At 48.2% G+C, this 25,650-nt stretch overlaps 1 protein-coding gene across 1 annotated transcript; it reads right to left on the bottom strand.

Annotated features, from left to right (window-relative positions):
* Window positions 1-236: 236 nt before the first annotated feature.
* FDXR (ferredoxin reductase) lies at window positions 237-24,789 on the bottom strand. Its single transcript, XM_081850805.1, has 12 exons — window positions 24,616-24,789; window positions 20,875-20,984; window positions 15,417-15,512; window positions 13,158-13,280; window positions 11,960-12,073; window positions 11,039-11,140; window positions 8,157-8,264; window positions 7,509-7,593; window positions 5,329-5,528; window positions 4,522-4,693; window positions 3,696-3,869; window positions 237-1,257 (listed from the first exon to the last, which is right to left on the bottom strand). The coding sequence occupies exons 1-12, from the start codon at window positions 24,716-24,718 to the stop codon at window positions 1,127-1,129; spliced, it is 1,518 nt and encodes a 505-aa protein (XP_081706931.1). The 5' UTR covers window positions 24,719-24,789; the 3' UTR covers window positions 237-1,126.
* Between the last annotated feature and the right edge of the window lie 861 nt (window positions 24,790-25,650).

Here is a 25,650-nt window from a genome sequence, read left to right on the forward strand (position 1 = left end):
CAGTAATCCAGCTTCTGTTTGAGCTTCCAACAAGAAAAGATAATCATCGCCTGTGATTTATTGACAGTAACCGTGTGCTTGAAATTGGCAAGGACCAGTCAAGTTTGTCAAGAGCAGCCCTGCATTTCCCCAGCTCTTAGGACGGCTCCCGTGGCAGGTTTGCAGGCCTGCGTTAAAGCTAAAGCACACAGGCTGGCTAAGGAAGCTGGATTCCACTGTGCTGACCCAGGTTCACCTTCTGTTTGAGAAAGAGCTTTATTTTAAAATGGTTATACAATCCGCAATCTGGCATCAAAGTTGGGCGGCGGGTAGAAAGGAATAATTTGAGTTTCAGGGCGAAGGGGAAAGGTGACTGATGTTTCTCGTCCTATCTCTGGCTCATTCTCATGATTATTCATCCAACTTTTCAGCCCTCTCTCGGAAAGTTCTTTGACTTGGGTTTTTGCTTCTTTTATGCTCACGTCCAGTGTGTGTGTAAATGGAATGCTCTGTACATTTAATTGGGGGGTGCTCTTATGAAGCTTTTCATTATGGCAGAATAAGAGATGGCGAAAACTCATCAGGATTTTCTAATTACACAGGGGGAGGGGGAGCTGTGCCCGGCTTTGTCTTCTCAAGATGGTTTGTGTAAACCTCATTACGTGGAGATGTGAAGTGAGCAAAACAAAGGGACAACCCTGAAATAACAAGTAAGGCACTTGGGAAAGGCCTGAATAATAAAAAAACAAAACAAAAAATTAAATTGTTCGTTTTAACCATTTACAGGCTACCTTTTCTGCAATGATTATGGCAAAGAGACAAGTGAGCCAATTCATTTTCTGGAGCAGGACTGTAAATCAGGAGGTAAAACTATGGCTAAAAGCCAGAGGTCCTTTGCAAAAAAAAAAAGATCGCAAAGGTGGACAGGGCTCTGGAACAAACGCTACTGCTGGCAGTAGCAACAAGCTTTTAGCATATTCACATCGTTTTCAAAGTCCAGAGCCAGCACCACCGTCACACGTTCTCTGTTTTCGGCACATCTGTAGCATCATGAACGATGATTTCCACCATCTTTAGCAAACCAAGCACCTTTGGGAGCTGCAGGGCCATTAACACGGCTAATTCTTGGCCGATTCCTGGCTGCATCTCAGGGACCGATCAATTCTAGCATTTCCTTCGGGTCGACAATCTTCTCCCGAGGCTTCCCGGCCAGCTTGCCTCTCGCCACTTCGGCAGCGTCAATCTTCTCCCAATCCGAAAAGGAAACTGGGCGGATCCCTGTTAATCACCGCAGAAAGGGAAAGCACAGATCAGATCAACCTGCTGCTCCCAGATAAATTCACACATGCAAAAACGGCAGAAGCTCACAAGCCTTCCGCATCAATTAATAGGCAGACTCAGGAGTGCCGGTCAAATGAGATTACTTGTATCTTGGAAGGCTCTTATAATAGCACAGCTCTACCTTAGGGGATGAAGCTCTTTTTTGGTTCGCTTTAAAAGCCTGAATTGGTTTAGAGGGAACACGTTAATTGAAAGCATTTAAATATAATGACAGCAAAGGACCCAGTTGGGCTTTAAAACTACATCCCCAAGCCCACTGGGGAAGGATCGCTGCAAAAACAATTCAACGTTTCTCCACAAAAACAAAGCCGTATTCCTGTGGTCTTTTTCCCCCAGGTTCTGCACATCGCTGAGAAGCAGTCAAACCGTCCGGGTTCCTTTTGCGATGGCATTTCTGCCCTCTCAATCTTGCCACGGCTACTGCTTTCCACATCACCACCACCCCATAGCTTTGCACCCTTGGGAGTGCAGGGATCCTTTTTGCATAGGAATAAATTACCTGCATGGATCTCTCTGCCACACAGCAAAGTGAGCATGCACCTTTGTGGGTGGACAGTTACATGGGCATCCCTTATGCTGCATGTTCAAATAGAGCAGGAAGTTTTAAATGGCCCAGGTCACCAAACGAAATAGACACTAGGCCTGGGTGATATATCACATGATAGCGGTTTCATAATTTGTGATCTGGCAATATATCACAATTCATGATATATGTTTGTGTGTGTGTGTGCCCTATGCAAAAAAATATGTGGGGAAAACCGTGAAGTCAGCCAATGCCTCTTTGTAGCTCCATCCTTATTTCAGGCATTGTGATATAAAAGTAAAAGGCAAAAGACTTCTGGACGGTTAAGTTCAGTCATCTCGCTTTCAGGCCGAGGGAGCCGGCACTGGTCCACAGATAGCTTTCCGGGTCATGGGGCCAGCATGACTAAACAGCTTCTGGCACAACGGAACACCGTGATGGAAACCAGAGCGCACGGAAACGCTGTTTACCTTCCCGCCACAGCGGTACCTATTTATCTACTTGCACTGGCATGCTTTTGAACTGCTAGGTTGGCAGAAGCTGGGACAGAGCAACAGGAGCTCACTTCATCGCAGGGATTCGAACCACTGGCCTTCTGATCACTGAGCCCAAGAGGCTCAGTTGTTTAGACCACAGCGCCACCCGCATCCCTATCAGTATATCACAATGTTTAGCGGGCAATATATCACGATGCTGAAAACCAGATATCGCTCAGCCCTACTGCTCACCTCTACAGAGTTTCATCCTTATTTCAGACATTGTGATATATCGATATATCACAATGTTTAGCTGGCAATATATTGTGATGTTGAAAACCAGATACTGCCCAGTCCTAATAGATACATGTTTCTATCACATAACTGTGTGTCCACAAACAATTGCTTTTACATACTAGGTAACTATTTTCCCATGGGCAAAGTGGCCCCAAGAGCTGCCAATGGCTTCCTGCTTGCTGCCTTGGCTTTTATTTGAGTCAGATATGTAAGCAACAGCACAGTGCTCTTACATAGACAAACCTTGTTCGCCCGCCCCCAAAGCTTGCCTGACATGCTGAACACGACACAGCACAAACCTGACGTAATCCTCTATTACGGCAGGCAAAAAAGAATAACACCACCAGACTCTTTGTATGGAAAGGGATGAAAGTCTCTAATCGTAAGAATGAACACCCGGTTCAAGCTCCAGTTCTTTCAACCTCGGCTCCCCTTCAGTGAAGCACTGAACAACAGCTCACCTTAAAGCACTTGAGGCAAGGTTAGGCAAAGACTGCAAAATACACACTTAAAGAAGAGAACAACCACAGTAACACCAAGTTTCTGTCTTTGGTTCCTGGGAGAGGAAGGCTGAATTTCCTGTTCATGATGTTTGGGTCAAAAAAAAAATCTCATTAAAAGTGAGAACAGCAAAATAAAGTTGACGGTAGGTATCCTCAAGGCTCCAGAAAGAGATTAGAAAGAAACACAACAGCAAAGGGCATTATTATTTCTTAAGATCCTTATAATGTACCAAGTACAGATAAAAAACAAGAACATAAAAATCAAGTCCCCTGGCAAAACCTTAAAAATCTAACATATTTCTTTAAAAATTAGAAGATGTATCTTGTCCCTCAACACTTGAACTGTGTATTTAAAGCCTCACATTTCCAAATCTTGTCTCATTGTTCGGTGGACTGTGCGTCTTTCGGCAATATATTGGGTCATTAAGGTAGCTGCATGGACACCATTGCCAATCTGGTGACAAGCTTCTCTAATGAGAATTAAAATACACACCTTGGCCAAGGTCACCTGTCCTATTATAGGATTCCAGTGTGAATCGCAGTAGGATGGACAGAAAGACAGAGCAACACACTTACGTCGGGATTGAAGGATGCTTCTCACTGAGCCAAAGCCTTCCTTGGCATCAGGAAAGTCCAGAGTGCCAGACTGCAGGTCTTCCAGCACAGACTGGGCTGTGTCAAAGCTATCGTTCATCGTGGTGATGATGACGCCGGTGGGGCCCCTCTTCACCCAGCCGCTGCAGTAGAGCCCTGAAAAGGGAAATGAGCAGATGAAGAAACGTGGCCGCAGGTCTTCACCTTGAACACCTCCAAGCAGAAGCTGCAAACTTTCTCCAGGGTCAACTGGAATACCTGCTGCCGACCCCAGGAAAAATTACTGTATTTTAATATTTTGTTGGAAGCCACCCAGAGTGGCTGGGGAAGCCCAGCCATATGGGCGGGGTATAAATACAGTGGTACCTCGGGTTACAGATGCTTCAGGTTACAGACTCCACTAACCCGGAAGTAGCACCTTGGGTTAAGAAATTTACCTCAGAATGAGAACAGAAATCGCATGTTGGTGGCAGCGGGAGGCCCCATTAGCTAAAGTGGTACCTCAGGTTAAGAACAGTTTCAGGTTAAGAACGGACCTCCAGAATGAATTAAGTTCTTAACCTGAGGTACCACTGTAATAAATTTATTATTATTATTGGGAGGGGGAACAAATGCAGCGGCGACACTGCAAAGCCCACGAATGCAGGTGCCACAAAGCTGGCCCAGAAAGGCTCGGTGTCGAAGCCACGAACCTCTCAGTATAAATTACCCTGGAAATCCCAGCCAGACGCTCTCACAAGCACCCCTGTCGGAAACACAGTCTCACCCTCTGCAGTGCCAGTCACCACATGGCTGCACGTCCACTAACCTGGTGCCCCAAGAACTCTGCCCGACTGGTTCGGGATAATGCCTCGCTTGGGGTCAAAGGGCACGGCGGGGTCAATCGGGAGGCTCCTGTACCCAATGCTGCTGAGAATCAACCCGCTCATGACGTCCTCAGTATCTCCAGTGGGGACTGCCTTGGCAGTGTCTCCTGAGCCCTGCAGAGTCAGGGGCAGAAAAAGAGAAGCAGAGGACAGCATTAGAGAGGGATGTCCTGTCCTGCCAGCACACACACAAAAACCAGGCTTATTAGCCAGGTGCATGAGCCAAGAGCCCCCAGCAGAACTGCTAGGTGTGTCCCTGGATAGGCGACTCCGCCACCCCTGTCCTGAGAGCCTCATGCTCCAAGCTTTTACATAGCTGAAATAGATTTTAGAAGCAGCATCCGTTTGGGTCTCAGCCTCCCCAGGATGCTGGTGATCTCCTCGTGAGCACTGGCTGCGTTATGATGGCATCCTCCTTACCCCAGCTACCAAAGAGATTGTGGGAGGGGGAGACACTTTCTGTACCACTCGGAGGAAAATGGATCCTCGGGGAGACATCGTCCCGGCTTGCCGAGAAGCTGCCATTTCAGCTTGCAGACGGCAGGCAGTTTACACCGGTGGCTCTAATTAAGACTGGGAGAATAAAGCTGTCTTCCACTTAATGCCGAAAGGCTCCTGGGGGAAACTCCAAAGCTAAATGGATGCAGCAAGGCGTTCCAAGCGCCAGACAGGATGAGCGAAAGGGGGCAGGAGCAGGGAAGGAAACGAGGCTTGGTGGGGCCACGGGAGAGGAATTTCGGAGCTCGTACTTCCAACCTGGTGGCAGCCAATCGGATGGCTCTGGCCTGCTTCCCGTCGGCGGTGGGCAAGACTTCCAGCGGGCTGCACAAGAACTTCAGGCTCCACTCCTTGGAGGCCGAAAGCCAGCGGCCAGACACCACCTCCCCGGGCTCTTCCAAGGCTGTTTGGGCCATCAGCTCCGTCAGCCGTTTCCTAGGTCTGGGGAGATCTGAAAATTACAAAAGCACTTCAGAAGCACAGGGCGGCCCTGTTGGGATCAGAGGTCCCTGTTGTGCTACTTCAGATGGTGATGGAAGAAGGCCCAGCAGGAGGAAGAGAGACCATCTCGCCCTGCTACACAGTAATCAGAAAAAGTGGAAGACTATCCGCGAGACTCAGCCAGCCACCAGAACATGAGAAATTGGGGTTAAGGCTCCATTAACTGAGGCAGCTGGCACTGAGCTCTGTAATAGAACATGAGGAACAGGACAACCGCTCTCTCTGCCCACAGAGCCACTTGCAATGAGGGGATTCAACCTGCCGTGTGAAGCACAAAGCAGAAGAGTTTTTTCTCACAAGGAGAGAAAACACAACAGCCATCTACATGGATACAACAATGGAGTGTAAGTGGGGGAGGGCTATTACCCCTTTGACGAGGTAGCCACTTTCCTACAAAAGGAAACGCACAAATAAAGCAGGAATGGAACCCTCATGCGATACACTGGGCTCCATCAGCAGTTCTCAGAAGGCGTCCCAAGCATGGCGGCGTCCGTAAAGGTCAAAATAGACATGAAGTGATAGGATCTCCCCCAACAAGGCCCTTTGCTTTGCTTAAAAGCAGCAATGGCAGGGTAGAGGTGAGATTGGATTGGGGCCCAGGAGGAGGAGTCCACTCTTTTCCCTGCCACTAACACGGTGATTTATACTGCCCCACAGCCCAAGCTATTATTAGCCTCCAGGTGTGGGATTTGGGGGGAGGGGATAAGGAAGACCCATGCAGTATTTCAACATAAAGAAAGCGTACATCTAGGGATCTGATCACAGATCTTCTCCCATGTCTAGTCTGCATCCTGGGCTGCCAATTCATCAAAAGCAGAGGTGGAACTACTGGCTCAAGTCTCCAAACTGGTTTAAGCCCTTTGCAGCTTGCTGCATTTCAAGGGGAGGGAAAACTTGGGTTGTGCTTTTACCAAAATTTTTGTCGTCATTATTATTCACTTGGTGAGGTGGCAACAAGCATTCATTCCCCACCCCCACCCCATCTGAAGGGCTTCAGATTTTACTTGCTGAATTCAAAATTCGATCATACAACACTTTAAAAGACAAACGGTTTAGGCCAGCTCAGCTACGAGACAGAATTCCAAGCACAGCATTTATCTGTTTCCCCCCGCCAACAGAATGCTTAACCTTCTACTCTCTTCTACTCAGCCCCCTTGAAACGCACCCTTCATCAACTCCATCGCAGCATACCCCTCTCAGCTCCTCCTCCTTCTCCCCTGATGTTCCTTTGCTGTTGTTGCGATCGGGATGTGCAGGGAAGCAGCCTTAGGACAGAGCTTGCTGCATGCTCCCGAGAGCCAGCCAGCGAGGAGGAGCTTCTGCCTGCCTCTGGCCCTCAGCCATCTCAAGGTTAAAGACAGCTGTTGTTGCAGCTCATTGCCCTTTGGAGCACTGCAGTTTGTCCCGACAGCGCACACTTCATTATTATAAAAGAGGCTCTCCGCAGGAAACAAAAGGCAAAACAGGGGACATGTTTCGCTTGCTAAACCAAACCACTCCTATTTGAGGTACGGCTGCACTGTAAACATTTGCAATGGTTCAACCCTCATAGCAACCCTCACACCTCCACCATGGAATTTGGGTATGGTGAGGAGGACTAGCTCAAATTACCACCCTGTGTTGACTTGGCCTTGGTCATCAGCACCAATTGGTAATTTATGAACTATAAAAAGGCACCAGCTGCCGAACGAAACATAAACATCATCCACATGTCTCTGCCATCTAAATGGAGGACCCCTCTGTCTCTATATGGGGACTTGGTCCCAGAGCATCTGATGTGCCCCTACCCATGTACAGAGTGCTTTCTGCTCATCACTTCCCATGCTCAGCCACACCACAACCAGCTGGGATTAGCAGGAAAGGTTTTCAGATCACGAGCCATAGCAGCAGCAACATTCATTTAGGAAACGAGCTTTGGCTGATTCCTCACCTTTAACAGCCTCTCCAAGGTCTTTGAAGTCTGCAGGATCTAGGAAAGGCCGGGCGCTAGGTAGGTTGATCATCTCCCGCAGTTCCTGAAGGTTGTCAGACAGAGAGCCATTATGCGCCACAACTCCACACCACCGAGTTGCAGAAACAGGTGTGATGCAGGGAAGCAGAATCAAATTGGCTTTCAAAAGTCCTATTATCAATATATATTTATGCTCCACTGCCATAAAGAGCCTATAGACTTAGAAAACTCATGTTTCAAATACCCACAAATTTTCTACCCAGCAGGCTGACCTCACAACCAGGTGTGTCCTGGCAGGAACAGGCAGAGATTTCAGTCATTTTTGCGATTGTGAACTGCGAGCAATCTTCCCGCCTTCAAAACATTGGTGCGGAGTGCAGAAGCTCTTGCTCTGTTCCTTTTCAGACCGTAATGTGGCGAATCCAAGCCTGTCTTGGATACTCTTCATCTCAAACTTTAATCAGTGACTTCAGCAATTTTACACCCAATGGAACATATCAACCACACCAGATGAAGTGATAATTATACTGAGCTGGAAGACACAGAACCTGAAGAGCTTTCAACTGAAAAACAAAAGGTGTGTGTGTGTGTGTGTGTGTGTGTGTGTGTGTGTCTGTTTGTTCATACCTTTATGGTGAAAGCCACCTGGAGGGGTCCCCTCCTACCGATAAGGCACACCCGCTTGACTTTGCTGTGGGCCAAGGCTGTCAGGGCATCCTCCGTGATGTCAGTTTTCTAGACAAAGGGAAGAACAGCACCATCCAGGGTTAAGGCAGGGCCACGAGGACCAAGAGTGAAAGTCATGTAGCCACCAGTTCACATGAACGACCCAATCTCCTTCAACGCAAAGCTCGTCTACGCAAGCAAATCTGCCATTCAAAATTTGAAGAATTGAGCACAGCATAACCTGGGTGGGAGCATAGGAATTTGCATCATTCCAGCTGGTCCACACTGCTAAGTATTGTCTGCACCAGGGTTTCCCAAACTTGGGTCTGCAGTTGTTGTTTTTTGGACTACAGTTCCCATCATCCCTGACCAAGGGGCCTGCTAGCTAGGGATGATGGGAATTGTAGTCAAAAAACAGCTGGAGAAGTTTGAGAAATCCTGGTCAACACTGATGGAAAGCAGCACTCCAAGGCAGAGGCCTCTCTCAGCTCTTAACTGGAGAAGCCAAGGATGGAAACAGGGACTTTCTGCTTCACCTCTGAGCCACACCCCTTCCACACATTTCTTGAGATTATAGATCATCAGCGTGCTGGAAACTCCGCTTGCTGCCTTCTTTATAGGGCACACCTGGTAACTCAGGAATCAAATTCTGACGGTGTGTCAGTTCTGAGCTTAGAACAGCAAACTAGTTCTTTGTCGTTTTGTCACTTATGAATGGCCAAAGGCTTCTGGTTGCAGAGGGACCCAGTCCTCATCTGATGATTATACACAAGAAAGAGCTGTAATTGACATACAATGTGTCAATAAGACACTATGGGTTGCGTCCCAAGGAAGACATCCCATCAGCACAAATGCTTCCACCTGCACAACAGGATCTCCCCTCCCCTGTCTCTAAGAAGGGACAGATGTTTGCAGGTAGAATCAACCAGCATATCCATGGCGACACATCTGGCAACCCAACCAGATGGGTGGGGTATGAATGAATGAATGAATAAATTATTATTATTATTGTTTGGCAGCTCCTTAGGGCAGGGCAATGACATCTGCATAGCTTACAGGGGAGATCTTTCTAGGCATTTTTGCAATGACTCGCCCAACTAGTTGAGCTTCAACGTGAAATCTTCCGGTGGGGAGGCGGGAGAACAGAGAGCTGCACAGCAGCGTGATGAAAGGTCAGCCGCACAAAGCCAGAAGCACAATTTGACATGAGTGTGGAGGGAGAAGCCTCAGCAGGCAGCATCTCTGGAGCTTCCAATTCATGTTAGCTCAAGACCGGTTTTCTCTCCTTTGCTAGCGCAGCAAAGCTGCAAGTCTAAGCCTAGCAGGGCTCGCCGGATTCTCCACCGTCCGTGTGTTCCAGATATAAAAGGGCCGAGAGATGCTCAGATGCCTCTTGCCCAAGGCTGAATAAACTCCAGTTCAATCAGTGCCTCCAGGTGGATTTAGTCCAGATGGAAGGCAAAGGAAAGGCTGGCTGTAGTCACTGGGGAAGCAGTGGATAAAACTCAAGGCGCCAAGTTGGACGTGGGTAGGAGGAGGAGGCGGGAGAGAGTTTCCTGACCAACGTACATGAAAGACATACCCAGGCTGCCACCTTGTGCTCAGCTGAGGTATGGGAGACGGTTCCAGAAGAACGCACTGTGGCAAGAGCTGCTCCCATTTCGAACATCAGCTCAAGAAAGCTCTACTCTTCTGCATGCAAGCACTGTTCCCTCGATGGGCGATTCTGCTTTTATTTTTTTATGGACACCCTTTCCTCCAGTTCCCACAGGATGGAAGACTCTTAGAAGTACATGCAGGCAACCTCTAGGCCATGGAAGGGGAATCTCTGTCATCCCGAGGGCCATGCTGCTTTGTAGGAAACCTTCCCAGGGCTGCAGGGTATGTGGCAAAAGTGATTGTGGCCAGACATGTCCCATCGCATCCTCCCTCCAAGCAACCAAAATATATTCTTACTATAGTTCAAGGGCACATTCCAGCCCAGTAAAATCTCCAGAGAGGTGGGCATGGAGCAGGGCCAGGGAGGAGCATGGCTTGGGGAAAGGGGAGTGTGGGCTGAGGAGTGCCAAGGGCCAGGCAGAAAGGCTTGGAGGGCCACATCCAGCCCTGCAGTTCCGCACCCCTGCACTAGGCTCCATTTATTGCCACCCAGAGAACTTAGGTTGTGGGGGAAATGAACAAATATTAAAATATGAGGGGCTGTGGGATTTTTGCACCATTAACGCAGTCTGTTCGGCCCTCCCAAAGCAGAAGACAGAAAGAAAACACGGGATGAGGAAAAAGGAAACGAAGAGGGCAGAATTCACCTTCTCTAAATCTTGCAAGGAAAGAAACAAAAGAATTTAATGCATTAAAATAGCAAAGAATGCAAGGGTTTTGTTTTGTTTTTAAAGAGATCCGTTTTGCCCGTGACGGTGTGTCAGTCCTACCGTTGGTGGATTTCAGCAGATACACCTTAAGGAAACGCGAGGGTTGATTTGTCTGTGTCTCATTTCTCACCCATCTCATGCACACACGGCTGTGACCCTATCAGAACCCTCAATCACTCTCCACCCTCCACCCCCGGCCATCTCCCTACCCCAAACTCCTTCAGCGGCAGATGCAGGATTACAACCTCCCCACAGAGCTAAGCAGCAGAAGGACAGCTCTTATCTGCAAGGCGGGAATCCAACAAGCTGGCTGCAGCCATGTAGCTGCTTTTAATTAGATTCTGCCCAGCTCCACCTCGATGGCAAGAGCCCTTCATTAATCTAGATGGGATTTTCTGGTATAGTTTTACGCAAAGCCTTCACTGGCTTACACACACCCCTGTGCCTGACTTTTGTTGCTTGTTCTCGACTTACCTGAAGGATTTCGAGTGGGGATAAGATAATCCGGGCAACATCCAGCGCCACGTTTCCATGTCCCAGGACCACAGCCGTCTCACTGCTCAAGTCTGGTTTCAGCTACAAAAAGGAAAGGGGCTTTTCATCACAAGCACTCCAGCCACCCCCCTCAAGTCTTTTTACACAGCACAGATTATCTGCTCTTCAGGATGTGCAGTTATGCTTTGCCTGCCCTTCGCTGTCTCTTGCAGGACTTCCCATGCCTCCCTGCTCGAAATCTCTGGAAGTTTCCCATGCCTTCCTCTCAGGGTCTCTGGCAGAACTTCCACGCCTGTGGATATAGGCCTGTGGACTCCATTTCTCTGTGCTCCGAAGGTGCCACTGTTCTTCTGACCAACTAAAAGCTGTCGCCAACGTCACAACCGATGTGGTTAACTGAAGAAAATCTACCATAGAAGCCACTTAGTCCCATATAACTCAGAGACCAGCCAGTTCGGGGGACCCACTTCAAATCTCCTCAGGTGGGAGCCTTGGGCAAGCCACCATTCCCAAGCCTCCCCACCACATGCAATATTGGGATAACAAAGCTTTTCGTACAGGTTATAAGACAGCCCAATCCTTTTATTTCCTACATTCAAACAGGGGTGGGAGGTGGGGGAAACGGCCCACTGGACATATCCCCCCTTCCCCAAAGCAGAAAAATGCCCCTTCTAGGTTTCCTCATGGCACCTCCAAGAGAGGGTGCCAGCTAATCCCCTCTTATGGACGTGCAAATTGTTCACATTTGTAAGTCTAAGGAGGATTTAATTTGATGTCTGCTAATCTTTTCCAATTGCAGGCCTTTCAGCCAGCCACTAATCTGAAGCTGGATGGCTTCTCTGGAACATGTGGAAAGCCTGAAGAGGCTGCTGGGGGTGGGGGTGGGGACGTTCTCCTTACGTCTCTGTTCTCAGGCAGGCCATTGTACCACCCCACGAAGGCTCTGGCTGTATAAACTCCGGCCAGGTCCTCCCCTGGTATCCCCAGGGTCCGATTATCCTCGGCTCCATAGCTCTGCAGAGGAAAGAGAGGAAATCCACATACATTTTGCAGCACAACTGGGAGGAGTGGCTGGCAACATTCTGCAACACTGCGATGGGTTACCCCCAACTTAAATTACCCTCATGTTATCTGCAGCAGAGAAGAAGGTGGGAAGACCATGATGACCAGAGGACTGTCAAAATCCTGGCAGAGTGGCAATGTTACTTCTCCATTAGTTCTAGTGTACTACAAGGGACTTTTGCCGAGATCTCACACTCACATTCGCCTGATTGTAATGGACGGCTTGAGCATTTTGAACTTCTAAGCCTCCAGCAATTTGTTTTCCGACTTCTGCATGGGACTTCTTTGTACTCTGGGAGCTTTTCCAGTTCCCAACAGTCAGAACTGAAGCAAAGTGGTCCTGTTTGGGTATTTTAAATGGTTCCTGTCACTAGGGGGCAGTGTAATAACAATGACAACAACTACTACTACAGACGTGGGTGGTGCTGTGGGTTAAACCACTGAGCCTAGGGCTTGCCGATCAGAAGGTTGGTGGTTCGAATCCCCAAGACGGGGTGAACTCCCGTTGTTTGGTCTCAGCTCCTGACAACCTAGCAGTTCGAAAGTACGAAGTGCAAGTAGATAAATAGGTAAACCTCTGGCAGGAAGGTAAACGACGTTTCCGTGCGCTGCTCTGGTTTGCCTGAAGCAGTTTAGTCATGCTGGCCACATGACCCAGAAGCTGTATGCTGGCTCCCTCGGCCAGTAAAGCGAGATGAGCACCACAACCCCAGAGTCGTCCGAGACTGGACCTAATGGTCAGGGGTCCCTTTACCTTTACCACTTTCTTATTTAATCCCCTGCCCATCTGGCTGGGTTGCCCCAGCCACTCTGGGCGGCTTCTAACACATATAAAAATGTGTCTTTGTGGTTTCAGTCCCAGGAAAAAAATAACTAGGGACCTAGCAATGGACACTGTGAGAAGTGGGCACACCTGGACTAAGGTAAAACATAGTCCAACAACTCTGACCTAGCCAATATATCTTTGGAAAAACCCATGTCTGATCAGGCCTGCCACTGATTCTCCCGTTTAAAAACCAGAGCCAAGCAAACTTACCAAAACTACCGCATGGTACGCTTTCTGCAGCTCCTCTACGGTTACGTCCTTCCCCACAGTCACATTCCCGTAAAAGGAGCAGCGGTCGGAATGTGCCGTCTGAGTAAAGGTGTTGATCACGTTCTGTTGCAAGAGGTCAAAAGGGAGAGGTCAGAAGAAGTCGTGTTCCCACATACGCAGAGAGAACTCCCACAGCACCCAGGCAGGAGACCAGAGTCAGGCCAGAGAACAATGAAGGTCCTCAATGACCTTGCAGCATTTAAGCCAGCATCTCGCTCTCTGGTTCATGCTGCCTCTTCCAAGACTCTTATCTGACAACCGACGAGAACATCTCATTTTAAAACAACATTGTTATCCATGACCTGGCACAAGGCCAGACAGTTTCACTAAAACGGTACATTTATTTATTTTTCGTCCCCCAGCGTATAGTCATAGGAGAAAGATCGGGGGAGGGGAGGATTTCAAGTGCTGTATTCACAGGGGGGAAAGGGGGCTTTCTCACTTATCCATTTACAAGCAATTTATCAACAAGATGAGACAATGGCAGGCTAGCAACGACCTTGTCCAGACATCAGGGTTTACCTCTCCAAAAATCTAGTTACCCATACTATTGCTTTCCACTGAAAATCCTGCAAAATCAAAAGGTGAAGTGCAAAGAAGAAATCTAAACCCATGGAAATAATGCAAGTGCTGCACATATTACCACTTTTAAAGCACCTGCCCACAGAAGACGGTCCTTGCCTGCAGGTGCACAATCTAATAGACATGGCACAAAAGGTGAAGGGGGAAAAGTGTGGAGGGAAGAGGACAAATTCAGATAGCAATTATTGAAGTTACATAACCTGAGCAGCATCATTTGATCAGGACAGGTGGGCATCCCTGCCTTTTAAGTACAGTGGTGCCTCGCAAGACGAAAAGAATCTGTTCCGCGAGTCTCTTCGTCTTGCGGTTTTTTCGTCTTGCGAAGCAAGCCCATTAGCGGCTTAGTGGATTAGCGCTATTAGCGGCTTAGCGGATCAGCTGATAAGCGCCTTAGCAGATCAGCTGCTAAGTGGCTTAGCGGCTTAGCAGATCAGCTGATAAGCGGCTTAGCGGATCAGCTGATAAGCGGCTTAGCAGCTTAGAAAAAGGGGGGAGGGGGGAAAAACCCGCAGGAACTTGCAAGACATTTTCGTCTTGCGAAGCAAGCCCATAGGAAATTCGTTTTGCGAAGCACCTCCAAAATGGAAAACCCTTTCGTCTAGCGGGTTTTCCATCTTGCGAGGCATTCATCTTGCGGGGCACCACTGTACAAATATATATGCAACCCAGCAGCCCTTAGTTTCTCAACCAATGACAGAATCTACTCTGATTTTCTCTTCAGCTTAGCAATTGGATCCTAGCTATTACTTACCCATTCTGCCCCAAATTCATACCTCTAGGATATTTCTTCCTTTCACTATAATACCTATGTGACTTGTACAGCTCCCTTTACTAGGCAGGTGGAGAGAGGAGCCATTGGTCTAGCCTGCTTCTTCATGCCATAAGGAGGAATATTGCTCCCTCTGACCTAAGATACACACACCCAAAAAACCTGCAGCCAGGGCAAAACGGCTCAGGTGCTCGCAGCTTTTCCAATTCTCCATTTTGCAAAGGTCAAGTGGCTCCTCCCTGTTCAGCATGAGATCCCTCAGCCCTGGATCTCTCCTACTTCTTGTTAACTACTCTGTAGCATCCACATTTGTCTCGACTCTTTTATGGAGAAGCTCACGGCAGCATTTTGGCTTCACTGCAACCTGTGAGGTAAGGGAGGCTGACAGATGGCGACTTGGCCAAGGCTACAAGTTCAATACTCCACTAAGCAAGGATATGAATCTGTGCTTCCCCACAGCCAAACCCCAAATCCTGTCCAGAGTGCCAGGCTGGCTCACAGGCATCTGTGTCATTTCATGGAGAAGAAAAGAAAGAAAAGAGTGATTAAAGCAGGAGTGGGGAACTTATGCCCCTCTAGATCAGTGGCATGGCAACTTGTGGTCCTCCAGGTGTTGCTTAGCAACAATTCCCATCACCCTCAGCTATGCTGGCTGGGGCAAATGGGGGTTGCAGTTGCACAACAACCAGAGGACTATAGGTTAGCCACCCCTGCTCTAGGTGTTGCTGCTGCCACCATCCCAGATCATTGGCCACGCTGACTGGGACTGACAGGAGCTTGAGGTTAACGATATCTAGAAAAGCACAGGTTGGTTTTAAGGAGAGAGATGTTCCCAAGCTACTATTTACCTTTACTTCAGGGTGGTCCGGAGCTACTCCAAAACGAACAAGGCCAAAGGGAACAGGCAACTTCTCATATATATCCACCTGAGCCAGCTTGTGGTGCTAGGGAGGAAATTAAGTTGGATTAACACAGGTAGCTGATAGCGGTGGGGCGGGAGACACAGGAAAAGTTGAAATTAAATTGACTGAAGCTATTATACAGTTGAAATAGGCCATATGCAACAGCTGCTGTTGCAGCAGTTTAATGCAACTCCTATTTTTACTTTTTGAACAGACAGTTTTGAGGTCCACTTACTCACTAATCGCTGTGGACGCCACCCATGGATTACATTACTTCCTTTAAAAAACCCCACATCTTCTGCTGGATGATGGCAGTATCTAGAAGGCTCCATGAAGTTGGTGGGGATCAAAGCATAACCACTTCAAGTCAGCACTGACACCATCTTGGGAGTTCCCAGGACCGATGCAGCCACCTGGTCTGGAGTTCTCACAGAACCCAACATCCATATGTGTTCACTTTCAATTTACTTCAATTACAATTAGCAACTTCAAACATTCCACTTTTCAGAGATTTATCTCGGAACAGGTCTTCTTGCCTAAACCAGGGAAATGTGGGTTCTCTCCTTTACTGCAACGACAAAAAGCTTAAAAGCTTTCCCTTCTGTTTTCAGTTTACTGTGGTTTACTGTAATGCCAGAACCTGGAACTGTGGCTAAACTTAACTACCACTTACAGCAGGGGTGGGGACCCTGTGGCTCTCCAGATGTTCCTGGACAACAACTCCCATCATTCATGTCCATTAGCCCTGCTGATTTGGGCTGATGGAGTTGAAGTCCAAGAACATCAGGAGGGTCCCACAGGTTCCCCACCCACGGCTTTGGGAAACAGGATCATAAACCACAGTTTGAAGTTGGCTTCTTTCCCTCAAGCATAGATAAGATTGACCACTGTTTGTCCAGGTTTAGCTGTAACACACAACCGCGGCTTGTAGGAAACTGAAGAGAAAGCTTCTGATCTTCACCTTGCAACTGTGCTAGAGGAGGAAAGAGCCTGATGCACAATCACGTAACACTAACACTACAGTTCAGTGTTATGTCCAAAACACAGCCACCGTGCTCCAATAATGTAATGCCTTTTCCTTAAAACTTAGTGCTCTTTATTCATTGCTGCATAATGTGTATTTAACAAGCGGCAGGCCGCAGTCCCAAATACTGGGGAGTGAATCCCATCAGACTTAATGGGATTTGTTCTGAGTAAACATGCTCAGGGTTGCTTTGTTAGGAAAGGAACTACAATAGATCTCAGTTAATTACCAGATACTTGTGAACCAGTTGGAACCAGCTCATTCGTGGATGAGCTCCGGAATGTGCTAAACAGTACAATACAGAACAGCTCATCACAACTGCCACCTTCTAACCCAAAGAGCTGCCTGTTATCAGAATACAGATTGGCAAAGGGACGAGACCTCGATTCAGTTATAAATATGTATGCAAGGTTTTGAACTTTGGGGACATTATTGTTTCTCGGAGAGACTTCCCTCACGACCTGGTAAATTATTTGCTTTTGATCATCCTTTGCCTGGGGATTACGGGGCAAATCTAAACACTGCCATTGTTTCAGCAGAAGTGGGAACTCTGGGAAGGGGGATAGAATCTAAAGTAGGCACACACTTTGAAAATTCAGTTATACTATGCATTTAAAGATGCTTCCCACCAGGTAACAAAATGTCTCCCACCAGACAGCTATTATGGAATCCAACAACAAACCCAAAACCCTGGGAATGATGGGGTTGTATTCAAAAGCTGCTTGTGCCCAACTGGAAGTGACTTTGACTCCCTCAATGGGACATTACCTCTCCCCTACCATGTCCTCAGGGTTGGGGGATCTGCCAGAGCAGATTTTAGGAGCATGTGGTGGGAGGACAGAAAGGTGAAGTCCCACTGCGTGGGCTAAAGTCCATTCACACAACACTGGGTTCCACTCTGTAGCTCTGTGAAATGACTGGTGGCTCCTACTAACTAGCAGTACATTGGAGGCAGTATGCTTCTGAATACCAGCTGTTGGTATTCACAGACAAGGAGAGTGCATTTGTGAGCAGGTCCCCTTTCCAGGTTTCCTACAGGAATCTGGCTGGCCACTGCAAGAATTGGATGGTTCTCTGGTCTGATCCATCCGGGTTCCTCTGAGCAGCACTCACAGATCTACCATCCCTATGGTTCTTCAGGAGGAAGCAGTGAGACTTTGATCAACTGAAAACAAGCTTTAAACATGGAGGACAGATTTAATGTTGGCTTGTAGCAAATTCAGCATGGCCCCCGCATTACAGCATATTAGAAAGCCAGTGTGGCGCCGTGGTTGGGGTGCTGGACTAAGACATGAGAGTCAAGGGTTCTAATCCCGACTCATCCACGAAGCTCACATGGTGACCATGCGCCAATCACAGTCTCCAACCTACCCCACAGGGTCATTGTGAAGATAAAACGTGTCAGCAGTGGAAATCGTGGGTAGGACTCAACTAACAAAGCCCCACAAATCAAATGGAAGGGCCTTTGCTAGCACAACGGGCCTTTGCCTTTGTACCTCCCCCACTGGCCTTGGCTCTGGGTGGGTTGGCAGAACCCCTGGAACAGCACAAAGCAGGGAGAAGAGGGTAAAAACTGTCCCACTAGGCAAGCAGAAATGTTTGCGGTGACGGGAGCAATCTGCTTAGCACCACGCAGAATTTCTCCCCGTGAATGCCTCCTAAGGCGAGATAGGAATGCATGCAATAAATGCATGCAAATTCCTTTTGACAATCTAAAGCCACAGTAGTAACTCCACGAGCAGTACCGTTGTAGGGGATTAAGATGAGGTAGAGATATTCCTCCTCCAGGCTCCAGCGGGGTGGGAGAGCAGGAGCTCTGCCCCTGCCCCAACTGTACCTGGCAAAAGCTAGTAGAGCAGGGCAAAGCAATTCAAAGCTGCTCCTCCACCCCCAGAGAGGAGGCTGATATTTGCCCCTGCTCTGCTGCACCAACGTGAAGCTGGCGCAGCAAAAGAAGCATGCATGCACATGCACACACATGCGCAGACACCCCTTGTGGCCAGCAGGGTCTGGGTGCAGTGGAGGACCTGATGTTAGGTTCCTCCCCAGCCAATCTTAGGACTGCCAGGCCAGAGGACTTTTACAAGCCTTGACACAAACGCAGGATACAAAACAAGGCTGGAGAAGCCAGAGCTACTCTTACAGAGACCCACATTTTCAGCTACACTAGCATCACACATCAAGAGCTCGCCCTGAGCAGGAACAGCGATGCCCTTGAACATGCTGGCACCCATTCCAGGATCAGTTTGTTATGCCTTTCAGGATTATCCTTCACAGTCGAATTTTGCGGCTGAGGGCGAGCAACAGGAGCATTGTTTTCCCAATTTCAACCAAGAGGGAGGGAGAGAGAGCTCTTGAAGTTCAAAAGGATAGCAGTGGAGGCGGGGGAGAGAAGAGTGATCCTAATTTAACAGCATCACATCCAGTACTGCAAGAAGCAGAACACTTTATTCCCAATTACAGCCTCTTCCATATTCTGAACCGGCCTTCCAGCGAGAGATTTCCATCCCTCCAAGAGTCTCTGATGTGCTAATTAACCTACCTGACCTGGCTATACACAAGCACAGATAATCCTTTTTTCTTTTTACTATTTGGATCTAATCACCCTTGCAAAAAAAAAAAAAAAAGTTGTGTGAAGCTTGCTTTCTCTTTTCGGGTCCAAAGCGTTGTCCCAATCAAAGGAATCGCCTCCACCATCAAAACTTGCAAAACTTGCAGGGTTCTCTCTGTTATTGTCTGTGGAGCCTCCACGAAAGGAGGCTCACCAAAAACCTGCTATTAACAGCGTCCAGTTAAGAGATGAAGGTTGCAATTCTACACAGGCATAGTAAGTACCAAGGAACTGAGCCTAAATGCACAAGATTGCATTTTTGCTCACACTAACATATGAGGATGGATATTATTTGGGAAGGGCTATTGTAGTTGTTGCTGTTTTTTATCCTATTACAGAGCCACCAAAATACCCAATAATATAGAAACAAGCTAAAATGCCAACTCTCCAAACGTGTTTCAGCTACTCAGGTCTTCTTCAGCAGTTTAAGCACATTAAAAAGAGTCCTAGAAGAGGTGGAAGGGATCACAAGGGTCATCTAGTCCAACCCCCTGCAAGGGAGGAATCTTTCGCCCAACGTGGGGCTTGAACCCATGACCCTGAAATTAAAGAGTCTTTTGCACTACTGGCTGAGCTAAGAAACCTTGTTCTTGCTCATCTGGGCCCTGCTAGGCCTACATATTCATCATGCCCCAAAGTTCTGGTATGTTTCATGCACACAATAGAGCTATGATGGATCAAAAAGGAAGACACTATGCCATGTCTGGGTCTCCTATGTGTAAGTTGCTTGGACCTTTGTGCACATTTTGTTCCTCCTTTAGCCAACAGAGGCCTTGGCATCATGATAAGCAGCCGTGAAGCCAAAACAAAGATGACAAAATAGCACATTTTGGCAAACCGGCACTGGAAGGTGACAAAATGCCCTGTGTGGAGAACTGCTGACACAGCAGGGTCCCAGCTGCTCATTTCTCCACCCTCTCCCAAATTAATTAATTAGTCTGTGTCTACTCTATATACGTAGTCATGTCGGCTGCATGAACAGTAAAATTAATAGAAAGTTCCGGTTCCATTACTGAACGATATTAAATGACGTAAAGGGATTTTTTAAAGATTGTTCTTCTGCGGAGTTTTCTGCTCCCCCCCTTCTTTCTTGCTTCACGATTGCATTCCATAAGGATTTTCATATCACTTAATAGAGTCATACCTCGGAAGTTGAACAGAATCAGTTCCGGAAGTCCGTTCAACTTCTGAAACATTTGACTTCCAAAGCACGGCTTCTGATTGGCTGCAGGAAACTCCTGCAGCCAATCGGAAGCCGCGGAAACCCCGTCGGACATACAGCTTCCAAAAGAACTTTCGAAAACCGGAACACTCACTTCCAGTTTTTGATCGTTCAGGAGCCGCAACATTCAACTCCCAAGAAGTTCAGGAGCCGAGGTACGACTATAATACCATTAAGCTTTGGATATTAATATAATGAAGTGAGCAACTGCAGTCCTTTGCTGCCTCCTTTCCATATGATAAGCCATCCAAGCCCCAAAGAGAGAATTTGGAACACATGTATTAAGTGAATTCTTCACTCTCCAGGGATAATCATTGCCAGCAAATAAGAGTCATAGAATAGTAGAGTTGGAAGGGACCACAAAGGTCATCTAGCCCAACCCCCCTGCGATGCAGGAATATTTTGCCCAATGTGGGACTCGAAACTGTGACCCTAAGTATAAGAGTCTCGTGCTCTACCGACTGAGCTATCTAAGCTCCTGCTTCCAGAAGCCACAGTGGAGATAAGAAGCCCCACTCTTGCCTTTGTAAGTATGTATGCCAATTACCTTCAGAAGGTGTTGTGCCGTGTAGAATCCAGCAGGTCCACTGCCTACAATACATATCCAAGGTTCGGACTTGGCTGTGGAAAGGAGCCTCTTGTTGCCTGAGAACAAAACTGGGGGGAAGACAACAGAGAAGTCACACAAAAAGCAAAAGAACAAAAACCACAGTGGTCCATAGCTGGTAGGTTCAATCCAGCTGCAGAAATGCGCCCCTGGCCTGGAAAATAATAATATACCACTGGGAAAGTGATATATACACATCCCTTCAGTTCCAGCCTCATTGCTGTCAAAAGTGGCTACCAGCAAACAAAGCAGAACCAAACCTAGTGGAAGGGGCAGAAACAGTGGGGCAGGAAGAAGACCCCCTTACAACAAGGGGGCTTATGGCCCACTTTTTCCACGTTCACCTCTAGCCTTGCCTGCTGATCACCACTATTGGTTTATTCAGCTTGCAGAATGAAGCACAGAAGCACAGAGTTGTAAGTGTGCAATATTTTCAATTCCCCAACCATCCCCTCCTCTGGCCATCCTTGCTCAGAGTTAACATATAGAAAAAATGCTATTCTTGTGTCTGTGAATTTTATTCCCCTCATAGGGGGATACTGGTGCCTCCTTTATTGCTAAGCATCCCCAACTCTACCAGTTAATTAAAAAAATAGCAACAATTGTTCCTATAAGCAGTTATCAGCAGAGTTTGGATAAGCACCAGTCACAGCATTGCATGGGTTTGCACTGTGGTATTTTATATTTCCCCCATGACCCAAGTCCTTGACAGCTTGCTTATCCATGACAAATAACTGGGTTCATAATCTCATCCCCTTTGTGCCCCAGCAGCAATGCTGGTTTGAAATATCTCATTCACGACAGCAATACAATCCAGAGGCCAAAGATCATCAGTTACCACACGTGACTTAATCAAAAAGGCGAAGGTCTAGAGATCGTAGCCTTCCCACCCCCCCAGCCTACAAAGACCTTGGCAGTCACTGATAATTTTTACACTGTGAAGTACAAAGATAGCCCTATCCCCCAGCACGTCACTGAGTCTAACATTTTGACAAACTGTCCCTGATATTTTATGGGTTGTTGTTTTTTACCAGTTTGGGTTGCGCAAGCGTTATTTCCTTCAGAACTGCTAGACTTGCTTGGATCCACAGCCTGCCTAAACTTGTATTCCAGTTCCAACTGGGGCCAATATTAGAAGCTTGAAAACAGAGATTGAGAACCAGTGGGCCCTCCAGAAGTTGCGGCCTACAGAGCAGTCAGTGCACAGATCAAAATGGACTTCAATACACCCCTATGGCCTTTCAGAAGAACAAGCATTTGCCCCCTATACCAAGGCTACACTATTGAAAAATGCTACTAATCTACCTCAGAAGACTCTTGTATGACCTACTGAGATAGTGAACGTGAATATCCAGAAAGACATGAATGCCAAATCAAATCTATATAGTGGCTGAAGGAAGCATTGTGGGTGTGGATATCCCTGGGTCTTTGGGGGCACACTATGTGAACGTGCTGTGGATGGTTCAGCCTCCCTGGCTATCACAATGCATTGTAGAGGTTATTTGGGAACTCTTCTGATTTACAGGACAGACACTAAAGCATACAAGCAATTTAGCAGGATACACCCTATGCCAGCGATGGCCAACAGGTCGATCGCAATCGACAGGTCGATCCCCAGCTCCCTTTTGATTGCCAGCTATAAAAATAATTGTGTAGCCCGCCCCACATGCTCATTCTGTCCATGAGATGGGCGGTCATTTAAGATACTAAACTTGCCTGTATGGCTTTGTCTGCCCTTTAGACCTGTGGTTGTTTTTGACTGCTTTATGACACCCCCCCCCCAAAAAAAGTTCAACAACTTTCATCCTCCCCCCAAAAGGCTCAACAACTTTGGTCCCCCCTCCAATGACAATGGGTAGATCACTGCCAGTTGTTTGATACTGGGAGTAGATCGCAGTCTCTAGGGAGTTGGACATGCCTGCCCTGCGCCAATGCATTGCCACTGAGAAGGGCAATACCTTTCCCACCTGCGCCTGTGTCTGCGGTCTAAAGACTACTGTGTAAACTTTACCTTTGGTTAAATACAGTCTCGCAGCCTTTGGAATACTTTGTGTAGGCCTACAACCATCTGGAAGCACGGCGGTCCAACACACAGCCCAAGGGCCACATGCAGCCCTCAAGGCCTTTTTTGGCAGCAGTGTTAGAAACACTGCCCGGACACTGAGGTCCAGCTCCGAGGGCCTTCTGGCGGTTCCCTCACTGCGAGAGGCCAAGTTACAGGGAACCAGGCAGAGGGCCTTCTCGGTAGTGGCGCCCGCCCTGTAGAACGCCCTCCCATCAGATGTCAAAGCGATAAACAACTACCTGGCATTCAGAAGACATCTGAAGGCAGTCCTGTTCAGGGAAGTTTTTAATATGTGACATTTTAGTGTATTTTTCATCTTTGTTGGAAGCCGCCCAGAGTGGCTGGGGAAACCCAGCCAAATGGGCGGGGTACAAATTATTATTATTATTATTATTATTATAAAATCAGATATACAGTGGAACCTCGGTTTTCGAATGTAATCCGTTCCGGAAAACCGTTTGACTTCCGAAACATTCAAAAACGGAAGCAATTATGTCCGGGTTTTCAGCATTCAAAAACTGAAATGTTCAGCTTCCAAGACGCTCGAAAACCAATGTTCCACTGTTTAAGCTAACCACCTTACCTTAAACCTGGGTTAAGGTAAGGTTGCCACAGCAGAATATCTAGGCGCCATGGGGGGGGGGGACAGTGAGGTTTATTATTAATTATTATTATTATTATCATCACCATCATTTATATACAACTGAAGCTCACGTGGCCTACAGCCTCAGGTGCGCCCAATAAGGGCACCATCTCGCCCCTCCTCCTGCTGTTGCTGGGATAGCAGAGTTGGTAGAGCATGAGACTTCATGCTGACCTTCAAAGCCCTAAACAGCCTCGGTCCTGTATACCTGAAGGATCATCTCCACCCCCATCATTCAACCCGGACACTGAGATCCAGCGCCGAGGGCCTTCTGGCGGTTCCCTCATTGCGAGAAGTGAGGTTACAGGGAACCAGACAGAGGGCCTGTTAAGGGAAGTTTTTAATATTTAATGCTGTATTGTTTTTAACACTTGATTGGTAGCCGCCCAGAGTGGCTGGGGAAACTCAGCCAGATGGGCGGGGTATAAATAATGAATTATTATTATTATTAATCTCAGGGTTGTGGATTCAAGCCCCACATCGGACCAAAAGATACCTACATTGCAGAAGGTTGGACTAGATGACTCTCCAAGATTTCTGACCCCCCCCCCCTCCATTCCCTGCGGGCCCCGACCTCCCTCTCCCTGTTTCTCCACCCTGCCAAACAGCCAAGTTCTGGGACAGCTCCCTTGGTAAAAGCCTGAGACTCTTATTATCTCAGGGTTGTCTGCTCAAGTCCCACGCTGGGCAAAAGATTCCTGCACTGCAGGGGGTTGGACTGGATGACCCTCGGGGTCCCTTCCAACTCGACAATTCTACGATTCCGTTCTTCTCCCTTAGTCTTCCAGTAGATCGGGAGCGAGGTATCGCTTTCGTTTCTTGATATGGCGTGTATCCTTTGCCTTTTTATATTGCAAACCGCCCTGTGACCGTCGGGCGGTATAGAATTTTAACTGATATTAAGAGCAACCCAAGCATGCAATCAAATGACGCCCCCCCCAAAAAAAAAAATTCCACCAGCTGCCCCGCTTACCGGCTCCGGAGGGAGGCCGCTCTCCCGCGAGGGCTCCGCTAGGCAGAGAAGAGCGGAGCGCACTCGCCCTCCTCCAGCGAAGGATCCCCCCGGCGCGGCTCATCTTAGCAAGCGGCGCGGTAGCATGGAACCCAGGCGCCTGTCCCGCCGCTTTAGTCTCCTCTCGCCCGGAGAACGCCGCGACCAATTGCAGGGCGCGAGGGGCACGTTCTTAGCATGGGTCCGCCCACGCGCCGCCGGACGGCTTCGTTCTCGTCCCGCCTCTCGGTCAGCCAGAGGGCCAATCGCGCCGAGCGCCGAGCGCAAGTTATTTAGCATAGGACCGGCCCAACCCGGAAATTCAGAGCGCGGCCGCAGGAGGAAGCACGTGACGGAATGCGCCTCTCCAGCCTTGGCCAGGTGGGCTGCGGAACTCTATGGTGCGTCCTGCGCAAAAAAGGGGTATCGATTCTTCCCCCTATGTGCAGGCGGGGGCTGCATGGGAAGCACTGATAAGTCGAGGTAGCTACGATCATGGGCGCAGCCAAGGGGGCGGGGCAGGTGCCCCCCAATAAATCAAAATCGATACAAATCTGAGGTTCTGCCTCTCCGTAACTAAAATCCTGGCTACGCCTATGGCTACGATGATGGGGAATAACCACACTTGCCTAGCCCTGAGTTGTATTTTGTTCAACAGTGAGTTGACAAGTGACTGTCCATGTGCAGCAGCAGCCCTGCCTCGTAACAGGGCTTTAATCCACCCTGGTCCATACTAATTTTTCCTCATCGCAAACTCAGCCTTCCGATTTGCAGACAGCATGCATGAATTCCCTTGCTAGGAACAAAATAGATTTGTTTTCTCGTACACCACTAGATGTGAAACGTAAATGTGGTGCCCTACAATGCAGAAGTGCAAATTACATGTAAAGGTAAAGGGATCCCTGACCATTAGGTCCAGTCGTGGCCGACTCTAGGGTTGTGGCGCTCATCTCGCTTTACTGGCCAAGGGAGGCGGCATACAGCTTCCGGGTCATGTGGCCAGCATGACTAAGCCAC

The sequence above is a fragment of the Podarcis erhardii genome, assembly GCF_964252035.2.
Source record: "Podarcis erhardii genome assembly, chromosome: 2".
Taxonomy (NCBI): domain Eukaryota; kingdom Metazoa; phylum Chordata; class Lepidosauria; order Squamata; family Lacertidae; genus Podarcis; species Podarcis erhardii.

Coding starts and splice junctions, on each gene's coding strand:
- FDXR (XM_081850805.1), bottom strand. CDS start 24,718: ATGAGCCGCGCCGGGGGGATCCTTCGCTGGAGGAGGGCGAGTGCGCTC. Junction 11,141..11,959: donor GCCTGCCTGAGAACAGAGAC/GTAAGGAGAACG, acceptor TCCTTTTTGTAG/CTGAAACCAGACTTGAGCAG. Junction 5,529..7,508: donor CCTTGGAGAGGCTGTTAAAG/GTGAGGAATCAG, acceptor TGTAATTTTCAG/ATCTCCCCAGACCTAGGAAA.